Genomic DNA, 17,658 nt, shown 5'->3' with positions numbered 1-17,658 from the left:
TGGGCATTGGGAGGTGTTGGGGTGCAGGGCAGGGGATATTGGGGCGCAAGGCAGGGAGATATTGGTGTGCAGGGGAGGGGGATGTTGGGGCACAGAGCAGAGGGAGGTGTTGAGGTGCAGGGCGGGGGGAGGTGTTGGAGTTCAAGGCAGGAGGATGTTGGGGCGCAGGGCAGAGGGAGGTATTGGGGTTCTGGGCATTGGGAGGTGTTGGGGTGCAGGGCAGGGGGATATTGGGGCGCAAGACAGAGATATTGGTGTGGCGGGGAGGGGGATGTGGGGGCACAGAGCAGAGGGAGGTGTTGAGGTGCAGGGCGAGATGTTGGAGTTCAAGGCAGGAGGATGTTGGGGCGCAGGGCAGAGGGAGGTATTGGGGTTCTGGGCATTGGGAGGTGTTGGGGTGCAGGGCAAGGGATATTGGGGCGCAAGACAGGGAGATATTGGTGTGCAGGGGAGGGGGATGTTGGGGCACAGAGCAGAGGGAGGTGTTGGGGTGCAGGGCGGGGGGAGATGTTGGAGTTCAAGGCAGAAGGATGGTGGGGCACAAGGCACGGTTAGGCAGTTCCCATATTTTCAGGGCAGACCTCTCCTCCACTTATTCTCCCAAGAAACCTTGTGGATTTCATGGGTGTGTGGTTTGGGGTGGGATCTTGGGAAAACTCATGGTGTTGCACATGAGCAATACCACAGAAATTTAAGAGAAAGCCCAAAATGTGCTGGTTTAAATCAAACCCTTATTATGAGAAAGTCAGGCAACCAGCTATATTTCAGTGCCAAGGTTATAATGCCACAAATAAAATAAATTAGCTAGAAGTGTCACAGAGATGGATATAGTAAGAAAAGAGAAGTAGATAATGTGACAGCGATGAGCGTGCTAGGTAGAGACAAACAGAGAGGTGATTAATAGATTAGATTCGGAATTCTTCCTATAATGTCCGACATCACTTAGGGCAGTGGTTCTCAACCAGGAGTACATGTAGCCCTGGGGCTATGCAGAGGGCTCCCAGGGAGTACATCAACTCATCTAGATATTTGCCTAGTTTTACAACAGGCCACATAAAAAGCACTACTGAAGTCAGTGCAAACTAAAATTTCATACAGATAAAATGAGAAGGTAAGCAATTTTTCAGTAATAGTGGGCTGTAACACTTTTGTATTTTTATGTCTGAATTTGTAAGCAAGTAGTTTTTAAGGGTGATGAAACTTGGGGTACGCAAGACAAATCACACTCCTGAAAGGGGTACAGTAGTCTGGAAAGAGACGGTTACTCACCGTAGTAACTGTTGTTCTTCGAGATGTGTTGCTCCCACTACGTGTTGGTGCAGCAATCAAGAGACAATGCAGCAGCCCCCCTCCGCCGCATTACACTCTGCCCACCTCTCTCCCCCCCCACCCCGCAGGTAAGGGGCTTGGAATCACCTAACTGGAATGCAGGAGCAATCCATTCCACACCCCCCCTCCTTCCCCACTGTCGGAGAGCCGGCAGAAGAAGGAGAGGAGAGGGGGGGGCCGGGGCTGGGCCCGGAGTTTAGCTATAAAATAAATTCCGCTGGCCGCACACGGCACACACACCTGACTGGAATGCATAGGAGCAATCACTTGAAGAAGAATGTTGAGAACCACTAGCTTAAGGGACAATGTTCTGCCATCCCTGTCTATCCTGCTGTTTTACGGAATGGCTACTTATTGTGTTTCTATAACTTAATTTTTTTTATGAGGCTAGACTGGTCTATTGTTCAGTTCCCCAACCTGGAAGACCAATACCCTTTGACTTGTCTGACTTGGGTGGCCCTACAAGGAGTTAAAACTCCCACTGGCATAGCTCTCAGGGTCACTGGAACACACAACCCTTTCCACTATGTCAAGGAGAAGTCCCTAGAGAAGGATAAATTAGAGTTCAAGAAAATGAATGTATGCAAAATATGGAACAAAGCTCATTTATAAGGGACAAGCCCTTTCTTACCAGATGTTTAATTTGTGGTACAAAATCAAACAGAACAGTACTCTAACGTATGATCCGTTGTTGATATAGAAGTGTGTTTATGGATAAGGGATGCAGGACATTAGGCACTGAATGAATGCATGCTTTGGAACACAGGAGCGGTGATCACCCTAGTAGGAAGTGTTTGTGGTTAGGAAAGGGGACTGGAACCAGGATTTCTGAGTTCTGTAACAGTTCATGGCAACTGCACCTGTATTCCCCCTTTGTGATCCAGCAAAGGCACCCGCTCCAGGCTCCTCAGCTGTCATCTTTCTTGGGTAAAGACCCACATCTCCCTCCCTTCTGACCAGGGTTTTCCAGGCTGCACAGTTCCTTTCCTATGCTGTGAGTTCCCCTGCAAGTCAGACTGCCTAACCAGGCCTACTATGCTTTCTCCTTGGGGGCTATAAACAGTGCAATTGCCCACAGGTATAAGCAGTTACTGCACAGCCCTTTTTAAGCAAGTACATTTATTCTTTAAGGTGAAAGCATTACAGAGAAAACATATTAAAACAATAAAGTAACTTACACATGCTAAGAAGCTTACCAGAGATCACCCCCTACTCCAGTAAGGGCTGTGGGCAGTGATCAGTTCTTCAACCCCCAGCAAGGGGTTTGTCTGTGGTTACAGCTTCATAACAGCAGTTAGCACAGAACAAACATGCCCACGAATGGTTCGTTCTTTCCTTTTTTTCCAGATAGGGCCTTTGAGCTTGTCCTTATGTAATAGTTGATCATTGGCCAAAGGTCCCTTCCTCTGGGCAAAGCTTCGCTGAGTTCTTGCATAGCCAGAGAAGGTACATGTGCATACACTACCCTCTAAAGATTTCCTGGGAAACCCTCTTACCCAAAAGTTGCCCCAAAAGTTCATCCTTGTCTGGCATATTGTTTCAGAGCTTCCTTTAAAACTCATAACATTGCTCAGGGTTTAGAGTGGTCACATCTCCCCCCCCTAGAGAAGTTACAATCCACAATATGACATAAACTTTGCATTTATAATACAATGGACTTCAATGCCTTTTCAACGTCATTCAATGAGATCTCCTAAAGATATTGCAGAAAATTGCCATCTCCTGTGACAAGTTCCATTCCCAATTCTGGCACTGAGCCGCGGTGTGACCCTGGGGCAAGTCACTTTATATCTCTGTGCCTCAGTATTCCCATTGATAAATTCAGACTGGAAATAAGGTGCACACTTTTAACACTGAGGGCAATTCATCATTGGAACAAAGGACCGAGGGTGATGGTGGATTCTCCATCACTAGCGATGTTTAAATCGAGATCGTATGTTTTTCTAAAAGACCAGCTGTAGTTCAAACAGGAATTATTTTGGGGAAGTTCTGTGGCCTCTGTTATATGGGAGGTCAGCCTAGATGAACATAGTGGTCCCATCTAGCCTTATTCTCTTGGGAGCTATGAGTCAAATAGGGTAAATAGTACTAATCCTACCTTGGGGCCTAGGAACTGAATCCATTACGGTTTGTAAAATGCTTTGAGATCCTCCAATGAGATATGCATTTCTGGTGAGCAAGCTCTGAAAGGGCACATTATCTGCCCCTGTCTGTTCATCAAACTCCACCAAACCATTACTTGTGAGATAGCTTGCTCCCTGCTCAATAACCAGTGTTTTATAAACTGGGGGAGGGCTAGCAGAAGCACTAGGCCATCACTGAGGCTAATGTTTGTCATACAAACTCTTTGGGCTCCTCTGTCAGCTCATGCGGAATTTGGTCAATAGCACATTAACATATGGGGAAAGTCATTGTTCTATGGAGCAGCACTGGAGCAAAATGTCCCTTTTAAGGGACAAGTGTCAAAACTGACAGGGACCTGTAGAAAAACAAGCGTTGGCGATATGTTCCAGATAGACTCCCCCACACCCCCCAGGAACTGAAGTCCTCTGTTTATCCATGGAACAATACAGCATGCTGGGCAAGTTACCCATACACCGTCTCACCAGTGGGTGTCACCTACACCCTAGAAGTCCCATTGCTTGTGGCGAAAAAGGAGTTCACTCCTTGGTCTTATTGAGCATATTCTGCAATAGCTATGCCAGTCAATTTCCCTGTGTAGGCAAGCCCTTACATGTTTTCAGTGTAACCACAATAAAGGATGTCACTGTTTCTCTCCCACACCCGCTCCTAGTCAGCATGGTTTGCACAGATTTCCACCTGCCTTCCTAGCCTCATCAAATGCCTGGGAGAAAATATAAGCCTTATAATATGCAAAGGAGGTTAACAAGGCCACGCTCTGATGGACCAAGGCAAGGAGAGAGTTGCCTTTGCAGAAATAACTCTGCCACTAGCCCCTTTCCAGTTTAAACCAAGGAGACTTCACCTCAGGCACTGCCACTGATCACGACAGCCATTGGCTCACACCAGGAGAGAGGCAGCCTGTCATGTAGTGAAACCCTAAATCATTCAGGGTTCTGTTCTCCAATCCCACTTCATTAAAAGTGTTGGATGAACCTCAGAAAGGTTCCTAGTCTGGGTTTGGTTCAGATCAACACCCTGTTCTCTGGCTGATCCAAAACTTCGTGTCAGTAAAATTGGGCTGGAAATCTCATGATGTCAGGCTCACACATGAGATTTCTGGAATCGGAAGGGACCATGGATACCATGAAAACAGACTTGCTTGGCCATACGCTGGTGCTTCAGTGTCCCATTATGGTCCAGCCCAACCCGGGGCTCAGCAATGAGCAATAGTAAGATATGGATTAATCACACATTTCAGGACCTTCCAATCGTATTCATTCGAAAAGCAATGACTTCAATGGGCTGTAGATCAGACTCTATCTGCAGGCCCCAATATTCCCAGCTGCTCCAGGCAGAGAAATCTCTGAGGCCACGTGGAGACCCCCATGGTTGTACATGAACGCAGGGGTTTGCCAGGACAGAACGGCTTCCAGGATCAGGGCCTTAGTTATTAAAACTTAAGCGAACTTTAAACATACATCTGTTCGTTGCTGAGTGGGTGAGAAAGGGAAAAGAGCAGGCAAAGATTTTTGTCACATCTCCTGCTGGCTCTCAGATTCATGCTGAGTCTGATCAATATCACATTAATGCTATAGCAGCTTTTCGATTACAGACCTATTGCTAGGGGAGTTTACAAGTGGGGTGTATAAATTCAATAACATTTGACACAGAAATTCTCTCAGGGGTGAATACTACCAGGGGTGATTATTTAGAAACAATATCTGAAGAGGGATGATGGTGGGAGTCAGTGCGTGGTCTGAGACTAGGCGTAGAAGCCAGGATTCTGGAGATCTAATCTTGGCTCTACCATTGACTTGCTCTGTAACCTAGGCCAAGTCACTTCACTTCCCCCTGTCTCCCCCGCACAGTGTGTAAGACGGAGAAGGTAACATTTCCCAGTCTGGCAGCAGAGGTAGTTAGGATTAAATTGGGTCATGCTTGCACAGCACTGCAGAAAGGCAACATACTAAGTATTACTATTATTACCAGGTCAACAATCTATGGACTAAGATGGGTTTGCACAACACACAAATTAGAATGGCTCCCTATGAGGCATTCCACTCTATTGGGTTAAAATCCACATTTTAAAAAACGCCTCCATCCAGATTTGCTCAGCAGACCGGAAGAGCTCAGTAGGGGGCCTTTGAGTGAAAAATTGGTGCTTTACAACCTTCCATAAATGGTCTTTTGGGTTTGGGGCTTTTTTAAAAAACTCCCATTAAAAGGACACAGTCTCACCTCAGTCATCACTTACCTTTACATTCTAGCCAGGAAAGCGACCTCATGGGGCTCCCCCCATTTATTCTTTCTCCATCTTTTCTCATAGCAGCTCAGTTCACAAGCCAAAAGATATTTTTCTAGTTGGCCAGGCAGCTCTTCGAATCGAACCTGTGGGTTCTGAATCGGTAGCCGGGCATCTTTCTGCCTCTCACCTCATCAGCAGTAATAAAGATCCTTCAGTCAGAACTTAGCTGAGGAGGCGCCAGGCAGAATGGACTCCAGTTCGCTTGCCAGGGGCTGGGGCGGCTGTCACAGAGCCAGCGGGGTGAAGCACTTTTTCAGGCAAGTCCTGGTGGCAGAAGTGACTCAGAAACTCACAGGGAACAGTTGGGGAGTATGGAGGGGACAGTTTTACGTTACTTATCAGAGAAGACCCACATTTTTATGAGTGAGGGTGTGAATTTAAGGTGATGCCTGCAGCCCTGGAGACCCAAATCCTCTGTGTATCGGCAGAACAAGGTGAGACGCCCACTGTGAGCTGATCAGCGTGTCTCAATCCTGACCAGGAGGCCAAGGAGCCCATTGTCCATAGCCCATTGATGCCTTGGCCGCTCTGCTAAGATGGCCAAGGAGGGCGCAGTCAGCACCAATGTCATGGAGCCTTGCCCACATGCAGGACTGGATTTAGGGGCAGGCGACCGCCTGGGGTGCCAGGCTTTGGGGGGCTCTGGGTGCTGTTTTTGTTGTTAGCGTAAAATGTTGGAAGTAACATGTTTCCGGTATTGATGATAGTACATTTCAGTTCTTCTTAACATTAAAAAGTTTCTATAAGCTTAGAGGAAATGATTTTTTTTTAATTTGCTTATATATGGCACAAATAAATACCCATTTACAGATCCTGGTGTGCAAATGTATCCTCTTATATGACAGGGCTAAATCATGCATGCAAAGTCATGAAATGGACTATAAATGCCATAAAAAAATAAGGTATTCAAAAGTTTAACAAATGGGGGGGGGCACCATTTGGCCTTGTCCGCATGTGCCGCCCACCCCAAGCACCTGCGCTCACTCTCTCACGCTTGTCCCATGGCCCCATGCACATACCAACCGCACTCGCTTGTTCCCAAGCACCTTCCCTCTCTCATTGTGATCCTGGACTCTGGTGGAGGTCATATGTAGGATTTTAAATCCGCTGTGAGGCTAATTGGACCAGACAGCTGTAAACATTTGGTGGTCTCCGCTCCCGGGTACTAGAGGGACTCTGACCCTGCCATCTCTGCATCCCATTAGCCCAGGGCACCCTGAGAGGGCGGCTAAGCCAGGCAGTAGTATTCCTTAAAAGCAGAAGAGTTTGATGTTCCTTGAAGGATAGCATCCCCCCTGCTGGGTCTCCATGGCAACGGCCATTCAGTCTAATTCCTGCCTCCTCTTTTCCCTTGCTCCACTGAGCATTCATCTGCAATAATTCACATCAGCAGTCCCCAAGCCCAGCACGGGGGTTGGGAAAAGAGCCCCACGCAGCCTAGCCAGTGCATAAGTCGTGTCTCGACAAGGAAAACAACTCTATTTTCCACTTTGGACTTTAAAAGCCTTTTTTAAAAAGCTTCAGTCCAAGAGGGCTGTCGGTTCCCATTCCTCTTCCCACAAACTTACCTGCCCATGGGCTTAATTCAACCCTTTGGAGACTGGGGCCATGCAAACATGTCCCTCTTAAGCCGTCCGTGGTCAAGGAATTGTTTGCCTTTCCAGGGGGAATGTTTTCTTGTGCAGCTTGCTTGGGGGGTGCTGAGCACTGGAAACGCTCATGGATTTCCCTGAGACGTGGGGATGCTCGGCGCAGGATCAGATCAACGTTGTCTTCTTCATTTTTGGAGGAGCGGTAGCTAAGCAAAGGCAGCCCTGGTTCCATCACACGCTCCCGTCCCTTCTACAGCACCCAGGCGCTTCGTGGACATTGGTGGCCTCGGAGACTGGCGAGGCTACATTGAAGTGAAGGTGTGTACGAACTTGGCATCCGGCACCAGGAAAGTGTCATGCCCTGTCAAGGCTCCAGGCAGGGTGCTCTGTGCAGTCAGCCTCCAGCGAGCTCCCCAATGCTGTGGGCAAAGCAGACGTTCAGCTGGTTTGAACTGGGGGTTAATTCGGTCCGCTGACAGTGTCCTACCGGCCCACCCCCGTCCCCTAGATCTTCACCTTTAGGACAGCACCAGGGCATCTGAAGACAAGCTTAATCACAAACCAAGGGAAGGTGAAAAAGGCCAAGAGGAGGGAGCAAGTGGCCTTCTATACAATCATATGTAGGCCATGCTATGCCCAGCTGCTCCATACCAACAAGTCTCTGAGGCCACGTGCAGCCCCATCGCTCTGCATGAGCACCGGGATTTGCCAGCATAGAGCAGCTCGCAGGACGCTTGCAGGAACGGATGTGTATTATTTAAGAACTCTTTGTCCAACCCTTGAACTCAGGCCCCAAACCTTGGAAACATCCAGTTCACTCATGATTTAAAAACGATTTCCCCCCCACCCTTTGGCACTGCCCAGTTCCAACAGGGAATCACAAATCGCATAGGCAAGAGCTTCCTTGGACAATGACTGGCTCTGAACCAAGTGGTTTGGATTGTTCATGTCATCAGCCAAATGTCTGGGCGTTAATCTAAACCTTGGTTCACCCATCATTGCCCAAGACAAAAGGGCCAAATTCCCCCATGACCAAAATCAAGGTGAAATCCACGCAGGGACTTTGGCCAGGCTCTGCAACGCACTCAACGAGTCAGCAATCACCTGATATAGAGCGGACAAGCCGCGTGACAGAACCACGGCAGGACCACCATGGTAGGGGCTAGCAAAGGTCTCGGAGTCCCTTGAACAGAAGAAATTCTGGGCCTTTGACAGTTGTCGATTGCTTGGGACCCTTCACGGCTGTTTCAAGCACCTCTTGGGGAATGAAGGCCGAGGCCCATGTGGGGTCGTCTAGCCTAAAACTACAGCTTGTACGGAGAATAAAATCCTGCCTAATAGCAGAGAGCAACTGGCTCATGATACATGCTGGCGGGATGGGGTGAGGCGGACATGGCCATGCCAGTGATTGGCATTGGACATGACCAGATCTGATTCCAAGGTCACACTTCAAAGGAATTGGTTTTCTTCCTTCCACACTCCCTGCACTGACGAGAGGCTGACGAGAAGAGGAAAGGGATTGCAATATTCTGTAGCTGCGGGTAGCGGGGGGACTGACTGGCTTTTCCCTCTAGTTGCCCAGTTTGAATCTAGCTTTAGTTGAAAGGCGTTACTGTCTGATTGCTTGGCTGAAACTAGTTGATGGACAGGGGTCGGTGTCAGAGAAACCATCGCGACACTTGGCACTGATTGGCCCCTGGGTGGCTGGCTCAGCAAAAGGCCCACAGGCTGAGATGGCACCGAGACTGAACTAGCTACACGTTTTGAATGGGCCCAACCCCAGATCGTCACGATGGTGCCTCTTTCCTACCTCCCATCGCTGTCCTTCCTGGGCAGGGCTGCAGCACGTTGGCGCAGGAAGCTCGCCATGCAAACCTGCGTCATTCTGTAGCTGAAAAGTGGATTTCAGTCTTCACCCTGTGAGGCCTTTAGTACTGAGGTCACCTAGACGGGCACCTTTCACCGGCACTTAATTTATAATACATACAGTGCCAAAGAAACGGAGCTCACTTCTGAGCGGAGGGCAGCAACTAACAGACATATCGCATGGGCAGGTGTCTTAAGGTCTCGTCCAAAGGACCCATAGAGAGTAAACTGCATGGCAGCCTTCTGATCTATTTTGGAAGGGCAGAATGGCCCCTGCTGGGACTTGAATGGTTCTGGAGTCTGGTATTTCAGCTCAGAGGTTTTGAGCACTCAGCCTTCCCTCTCTGCTTCTGGCATTGCTGCTGTTTTGAGGGTGCTGCAAACCCCAAATGTCAGTGTCCCCTTGTTCTTTACACTCCCCAGTGACATAAATAACGCCAAGCCCTGGCTAAACTTCTGAGCTTGGCTTCCCTGGAGGTAATAAAGAAGCAGGAGCTTTGATCCATGCTCTGGCTAGGCATTTGCTTAGCTCTGCAAATTGGGGCACACGCCGAGGCCCGGCCATTGACAGGGTGTCTAAAGCACAACCGCTCGGCTGAATCCAGTTCTCCCACATTGCGCAAAGCATGCCGCCGTGCAAGGAACCAGTTGTGCAGGTGCGTCAGTGCAGAGCGCAGCCCGTGGTGCTGGCGTGGATCCTTTCCCAGCTGCATGCCCTCTGCCACGTGATACCACGCGCCTGCCTAGGCTTAATCCCCAAGCACAAACAATGGAAGGAGATTGCAGAGGAGACCAACAGCTGATCCTAATGGAGCCCTCACCTTCACCTCTTTATGCTTCGGAGGCAGCTGGCCAAACAAAGTAGAGGCAATGTCTCCTCTGGGCAGCTCGCGCCCTCTCCCCCAAAGCAGCGTAGCTAATACCCTCCTTCCCAGGAGAGACAGCTGAGCACTGAGGCTGCAGTGAGGCTCCCTTCCCAGGGGCCAGGCCTGCTGCTACCCCTGCAGATTGGGTGCAGAGACAACACCCAAGTGTTACAGGGGAGCCTGTGGGATTTGTGGGCTCGTCCCTGTTTTGTGGGAGTGGCTCATTTTCCCTTCTCTCATTATCACATTTAAATGATCAGCTCTTTTTTGGAGCGAGGCCTCTCTCTCAGTTGTTTCTAGAGCGCCGAGCTCAGTGGGATCCTGATCCATGACTGGGGTGCCTAGGTGCTACCATAATACCCCTAATAGCACTGAAACACACAGCACCTTGCACAGCGGCTGCCTGCTCGATGACTGGGGTGACCAGCCACAACTGCAGTGCAAAGGCTGAATGGTGCCTGTTTATCCAGAAGGCTCGTGTGCAGACCTGGCTGAAATGTCATTCAAAATGCTTTTTCACCCCGCAGCTTTGTGGCGGGAACGGATGCTTCCATCATCCACGAGGGTTTTTGTGTTTTTGGAAAATTGACAGTAGAAAAAAAAAATCGGGTTGGGGTTTAATGAAAACTTTCCAACTTGTTATTAGCGAGAATAACTGCCTGCTTTACATGGACAGATTACTGTCTTCTTAGGTGGCTTCTCCATTCCTGGAGGTTTGCAACCATGGCAGCCCATTCTGCAGGATCCTCTGCTAATCTCTTGGTGGATGAATAGGCCTTTAGAACCACCAGGATACCACATTGGCTGTCCAGCATCGTTTTCTGCCTCATGTTCTTCTGCCATCAGCTTTTCCTTCCAGTGCCCAATAACATGCATTTCCCACTCACCCTCTTAAAAAGTGCCCCACCATGCAAACTGAATCTTTCTTTTTCACAAAATCTCCAACTTGTGTTTACTGAGTTCCAATCCATGTTTTGCTCCACAGTTTATTCCAAAAATATATGAAGGGCCATTTTATCAAGGCTTAGTTTAGAGTTTCAAACCCTACCCCTGTATGGTCAACATACATCGGAAGGCAGCTAACCGATCAGTACATGCCATTGCTTAAATAAGAAAAGGTAGGATTAAAGCCAACTTTAAAGGTTTCATCTTTAACTCTCTTAAAAAAAAAAACCCAACAAAAAACAAGCAGCACATTGTCATGCAGTGGAACACTTGAGAAAGCCACATCGCACCATGTTCTTCAAGCACAGTGCAGGTCGCTTTCAGCCTTCCCACTGCCCCTTAAAATCAAACAGCTTTAAGGGCAGCGTCCAGCCTGCAGCGCGTTCTGCCTCGTGCGGACAGGTGTTTTGGGTGAGCAAGCACAGATGCCTTTCAAAACACAAGGCGGCTTTTTGCTTTGACAATAGAAGCCCCAAGACCCAAGTAATCAGGACCATTGATTAGCAAGTAAATGAGCCTGTCATTTACTCAGGCTGAACTGGTTTAGGATTTCAGTGTAACAGCAAATGCTGTTCTTACCCGCTCCACTGCGACTACAGCATGTTGCCGGAATCCCATTCTCTCATGTGGCCTAGGCTGGGTTAGTACTGAAGTGGGAGACATGGAAAATTCAAGATGCCGGAGAACACATTTGCAATTCAGTTGCATACTTACATAGTAAGTCCCTTGGGGGCAGGGACTGTTTTTGTCCTGTGTTTGTCCAGCTCCTAGCACCAGGCACTCCTGGGCTATGGTAACACAAATAATAAAAAATGCGGCTCTCACCTCCAAGTCCTTCCTGAGGCTGTGCTGTAGCTTGGGGATGGGAGACGCTGCCGCTGCAGTCGGTTTCTTGGGTGACAAGACCAACATAATCTGACCCCTTGTCATCACTAAAGATCCCATGCCAATTATTGCCAGAGTTCTGGAATCCAACCCAAATACCCATCCTCGCCTGCCTCAATCCCCTTGTCATGTCTGGCATTGTTTTTCCACTTCCTGCCCTGGAACACGTTTTAGTAGTGTTGCTGCCTGCCAACAGTGGCTACATGTTCCACTCCAGAACTAGGTGCACTTTGGTAGCAGGTGAGGAGAGCCTTCAGTTTGCCTGATGTCACGGGATCCATCAGACCAAAAGGCACCATAACAGAAGGTGTTAAGGCAAAGGCTTTGTTCAACTATGCATGTGAATTGTGTGCGCCTGGTTTAGAAACGTGCGAGGGTGTGTTATGCCAGGGAACGTGATCCAACGATGCACAGCCACACCTGTCTTATACAAGGGCAGCCCATTCTCCTGGGAGATGGTGTTAATAATATACTTAGGCATGCCACACCGTTAGCAGTTTGCACTTTCTGTCTCTCCCCTCAGCCTTCTAGAGATGTGCCAGGTGCAGTATCATCTAGTTAGATATGTATTGGTGAAAGAGATGCTACGAGCTGTGGGACAGGTCTCAGTTTACTCTGCAGTCAGCAGTACCTACTAGCTAGGTTAACTGTGTTGTACACAAGTATTCTCCTTGTTTTACAGATGGAGAAACTGAGTCACAAAGAGAGTGGACTTGTCCCACAGCCATGCGTGTGAGAACTGAAATTAGAACCCAGGAGTTTGGGCTCAGTCCTATGCCCAAAATATGCACGACAATTTATCTACCTCCCAGGGGAGGCTGCGAGTCTTAGTTAAGGGAGTTCACATGGACCAGAAACGCCCTAGAGAAGCACAAAGCATTAGTGCTGCAGGACCGACCAGGTATTAACGGAGGGGCGGGCAGGGGAGGTGTATTTCCACCGTCGAGCATTAATCAACAAAGATCACATTCATCTGGAAACTTCTCTGGTTTAAACCTTTTAATAACATTAATTTTTTCCCTCCTGGAAGTTTATCAGACTTTTACACAGGCGTGAAATGTTTTACTTTAAAAAACAAAAAAAGCAGAAATAAAAAAAGAAATAAAATTCACACATTTTGGGAAGTGCCTCAAGCCGAGCATCAAGAGGAATACACGGGCCCTTTCCTAGCCAGCAGTTCTGACTCTCGATTCCCAGTCCAAGCGGCTGCTGGCTTGGGTTCCTTGCTGGAGATGGGCAAGTGAGGCAAAGATTTGGAGTGGCTGCCTGGATGCTGGCTAAGCACGTAGCTCCCTGCTGCCATGGCCCCGGGCAGACTCTGGCATCTCGGGGGGTCTCCCGTACCCGGAGGTTGCTTGGGGTGGCAGAAGGCGGGCGAGCTCTTGTCGGGAGTGACGGAGGTGGAGCGGAAGAAGGGCGCAGGGGCCGCCAGGTTGTTGTGGAGGAAGAGAATGACCCCGCAAGCGTTTGGTCCGAGCAGGGCCTGGCTGAAAGCAGCATTCAAGTGCCCTAGGTTCGCCAGCCCCAGTGGCGGGTTGCAGATGGGTGAGGTGTGCATCCAGGTCAAGTTCATGGCAGACCAGTCGGCCAGAAAGCAGGCCTGCTCCCTCCACACCGCGTCAGCTTTGCCGTTGGCTGCGGCCGGGTCCGTGTGGTGCAGCTTCTCCACGGCGGGGTTTTGGGCAGAGTCTTCGCTGGGCACTGCGGGCTTTCCTCCGTAGCTGTCCACTGCTGAAGGCTTGGGGTGGGACTGCTGGAGGAGAGGGGAGAAAGGGGGCACCTCAGGCTGAGAGGGCATTGACTGCTACAGCCAATATGGCCGACCTACCGGAGCTCCCCGCAAGGCCAACAGACGTGGCAAGAGCCGGCGAGGAGGAACCCACAGCTCCCATGGGGAGATCAGACAGACCTCTCGGCAACACATGGCCCTCATGGACACCAGGCAAGCCCCTATAGGACCCACTTCACCCTTGTCCCCAGTGCAGCATGTGCCACAGAAGTTCCTGCCCCCAGCCAGCATCCCACCTGCCGCAGACCCAGCTCCATCCCCGTTCTGCTGGACCAAAGCTGTTACATGCTGCAGTTCTACTAGTAATTCCCATCTCTCTCCCAAGGGCCGGTACCTCCAACCCTGCCAAACAGCACATCGCTCGGACAAGAACAGGCCTAGGGGAGCCTCATCTGCGGCCTTTAATCCATATACAGATGGAGGGGACTGAATAGTCCGGTTACCCAGCAAGGAAGCCCCCTTACCTTCGCCAGCTTGCGTGCATGCTCTGCTGGATTGGAATCAGGACAGGAACTGTTCAAGGCGACATGAGGGAACCAAACTTTCAGCATCATTTCTACCTGCAGCAGGGTGCCCAGGTATCGCTCCCTGCAAGATGAGAAAAGAAACAGGGGGTTCCTCTCAAGCCAGGAGAGACCGTTGTGCAGTTTTACCCTGCTGAGCCCAGGATCGGTCACAGCCTGGCGCCTCGCGCAGGTATCTCACAATTAATGCGAGAAAGAAGAGACAGTCAGGATCCCGCAGCAAGGAGACTGCCCTGTTATTCCGTACGGCTGCCCCTCTCTCAGAGACGCCTCCAAAACAGGCCAAGTTCCCCCAACAAAAAGATGGGCCTCAACTTTTAAGATCTGGGCTTTGAATTTCAAGTTACAGAATAGCAGAAATTCAGTACTTTGACACCCCCCCCTTGCCCAAAAGGAACATCTCCCTCCCTCCCCAGGGCTTCCCTCTGCCACAGGATTAGAGATTTCAGTGAAGAAAAGGGACGAGGGTAGCAAGTGATTTGCGGTTTCAACGTGCGCCAGGACTTGGCTCGGTTCGAAAAGCCCAGAGGCATTTCCTAGGCTGTGTGCGACGGTGCAGTCCAGCGCTACCAGTCATGAGTGATTGCTGCCAGTGGGGGAATCAACCACCAGGAGTAGCAGAATGATATTGCCAGGAAGAGTCCAGCTATTACTTTACTGACATCCAAGGCAGACCTCAGCCCTGGGGGTCTTTAACCTGGGGCACCTGCGGGTCAAACTGCAAGCGACCTGGGGCATCGACGTTCTCAATGAAACAGCACAGGAGTTCAGCGGGAGGTTTGCTGATGCTAGAAACACTGGACAGAGTCTGTGCACTGCCTGGCTCTCCCTCCCGCAGCCAGTCACACACCAACCTCTGCTGAGCTCTTAGAATGATTTTGCGGAGGAGACTCTTACCCCATTTCTGGCTTTTGCAGGACTCCAACTATCCTCTGAATCCTGTCCATGGCCACGCTCCGCTGGAAGCTGCTTAACCCTGAGGGGGGGAGAGAAACAGAGCAAGGCCCAGCTATTAGTTTACAGACAAACCGATCCAATTTTACTGCACTAGGGCACCTGGAGAGAAGGCAGTCGCTTGGGAAGCCAGAGCCAGGCTGATTCAGCCTCCACACTGCTCAGACTCTGATTACCCAGGGGAGATTATGGAGAGATCACGCCAATTCCATGCAGCGTGGACAGACGCGAGAACCTAGCCCTCAGATTAGCTGGAGGAAAAGGCCAGCACAATGTGGGGGGGTTGAGACATTGTCATGTCTTTGCCCTCCCACTGCAGATACGGTGAATTGCAGCCTCTGCTCCTTGCAGCGGAGGCTGTTGTATTAGGAGAAGTCACCCCCAGAAAGCAGCCAGCATGGAAAAGGTTTTTATGCTGGAGAAGCAGGTGCCCCCAGGGCTCTATGAGCACCATGTGATGACTTTCTGAAGGGCAGGTATCACGCCACACCAGCTGCCTTCTTGCACGTTTATCCCGAGCCATAATCATTGCTTCACAGCCAAGAGTGGGCGTGACACAAGCAGGCAGCACGACACGTGTCCGGCTGATGGAAACTCGCACGCACGGAGACACGTGTAAACAGCCCGCTGAGAGAGAAAGGAGAGCAGGCTCCCAGCGCCGAGCGGGAGCTTCAATGAAAGCCTGCTCTTTCATATTTCCAACAGCGTGTTATTAGGGCAGGAAAGCAGCGATACAAAGAGCAAGCAGTGCCCTGGGAATTTCTCAGCTCAGGCTGTGATCAATGCAGCTTACAATGGCCTTCTTTACTAGGCAATTTAGCACAGTCAACCCAGGAGCAGAAATTAAGATGAGGGCTCAGGAGAGTGCTATAAACGGAAAGAAGGAATTTAGGGAAGAAGATCTTGTAAGAGGAATAAGCCAGTGCCAACGGACTACACATTGGACCAGATCTGGCCCTTCAATTCTTTTCGGGGGCAGATTGGGCAGGAGAATAAGGGGAAAACAATGAGTGTTGGGTACCTAACACACTAGTCTCTTAAGTACTGAGCAATGGTAAAGCACCCGTAGCTAGTATCCTAGAATGTATAGGATCTCAGAGCTGCGACACCCATTCGATCCTCAAATCCCTTCCCATTCCAGGGCAGGGCAGCCGCCTGCCAGCAGATGTGTTTACATATTAATCTGATTACAACAGGTGATTGAGCCATAGGGCCAAGATGATGAAACGGCAACCCCACGCTGGGAAAAAGAAGTCAGAGGGATTGGGCCAGATCCTCAGCACAGATCTGCTGACTTCAGCGGAGCGGCACTGATTTATACCAGCGAGGGATCTCAACGACATTCAGGCTGAAAGATCCTTACCACTTACAGAGCACTTTACAAGTGTTAATGAATCCATAATGCAGGGCCAGATTCTGATCTCAATCCCATCAACGAAAAGTAAATTCACGGAAGTCAAAGGAGTTACCGTAGCGTAACAGAGCTCAGAATCTGGTCCTGGGACAAGGTATCTTTGGCATTGGGGTAAAGCCCTGGATACACCCTTACAGAGAGTGAGGAATTCTGCAGTCCAACACATGCACGTTATAGGAGGCAGCAGTCCCTCTTCCTCCCCAGGGTGGTGATTACAGGTCCTTAATCTATATGCGCAGGGAAGCATGGAAAGCGAATGAGAGATGCCACCGCTTTCCTCGGGGATGGGATCTCAGAACCAGACTGCCAAGCGCACAGCGCCACAACTGGGGCCAGATCACCCAACGCGCTCAGCTCCCAATGTGACACTTACGGCTGGGTTTTCAGCACCCAACGCGCTCAGCTCCCAATGTGGCACTTACGGCTGGGTTTTCAGCACCCAGCGCGCTCAGCTCCCAATGTGACACTTACGGCTGGGTTTTCAGCACCCAATGCGCTCAGCTCTTACAAACCCCCCGGCCTCTCACCGTGGCACTGGGCCGGGACCAGATCGAGCCCTTTGGGGTTTTCTGTTCTCTCTCTAAAGTGGCAACTGCCGCGTGGGCAGCTAATTGCCAATCCCATCCCCCTCCCCGGCCGGAGGATCATACCCGTCCCCGCCACGCCTTCCTTTGCTCCCAACCCAGCCCCATCCTGAGGCCGTTTATGCCTCGGCACAGACGAGCGCTGGGTACAGCTGTCTGCCCTGCTCCTTTTGGGGCCCCGGAAGGAACAAAGGGCTGATTGAAAGAGGGCGAGATTAAGAACAAAAGGAGGTGAGGGGAAAAAAAGACCCTGCACCAGCCACACAAAGAGCTCACACAGGGGAAACCGCGCAGCGGGCGACTCCCGGCGCCAGGCAGCGGCTGTTCCTCACTGGTCCCCAATTCTCCCACTCTCTGAATGCCACTCCAGCAAGAAGCCCGGAGACGGCCACTGGCCTCTGATTTAGGGATCAAAACCGGGAGAGAGGGGAAATAATTCGTCAGACGCTCTAGGGAGGGACAAGCGCGAGGAACAGCACTT

General features: G+C 50.3%; 1 protein-coding gene across 4 annotated transcripts in view; it reads right to left on the bottom strand.

Moving 5' to 3' along the window:
* Positions 1–12,893: 12,893 nt before the first annotated feature.
* Positions 12,894–17,658, bottom strand: part of CIART (circadian associated repressor of transcription) — a 28,333-nt gene continuing 23,568 nt past the window's right edge. For all 4 annotated transcript variants that reach the window (XM_039513589.1, XM_039513592.1, XM_039513590.1 and 1 more), the window contains 3 exons: positions 15,123–15,201; positions 14,166–14,289; positions 12,894–13,665 (listed from right to left, as the gene is read on the bottom strand). In XM_039513589.1, the coding sequence (XP_039369523.1) occupies positions 13,054–13,665; positions 14,166–14,289; positions 15,123–15,201 (815 nt within the window). In that variant the 3' untranslated portion in view covers positions 12,894–13,053. The remainder of the gene's footprint in view (positions 13,666–14,165; positions 14,290–15,122; positions 15,202–17,658) is intronic.

This window comes from Mauremys reevesii, linkage group 24, assembly GCF_016161935.1.
Source record: "Mauremys reevesii isolate NIE-2019 linkage group 24, ASM1616193v1, whole genome shotgun sequence".
Taxonomy (NCBI): domain Eukaryota; kingdom Metazoa; phylum Chordata; order Testudines; family Geoemydidae; genus Mauremys; species Mauremys reevesii.
This window is presented reverse-complemented; position numbering and strand designations above follow the sequence as displayed.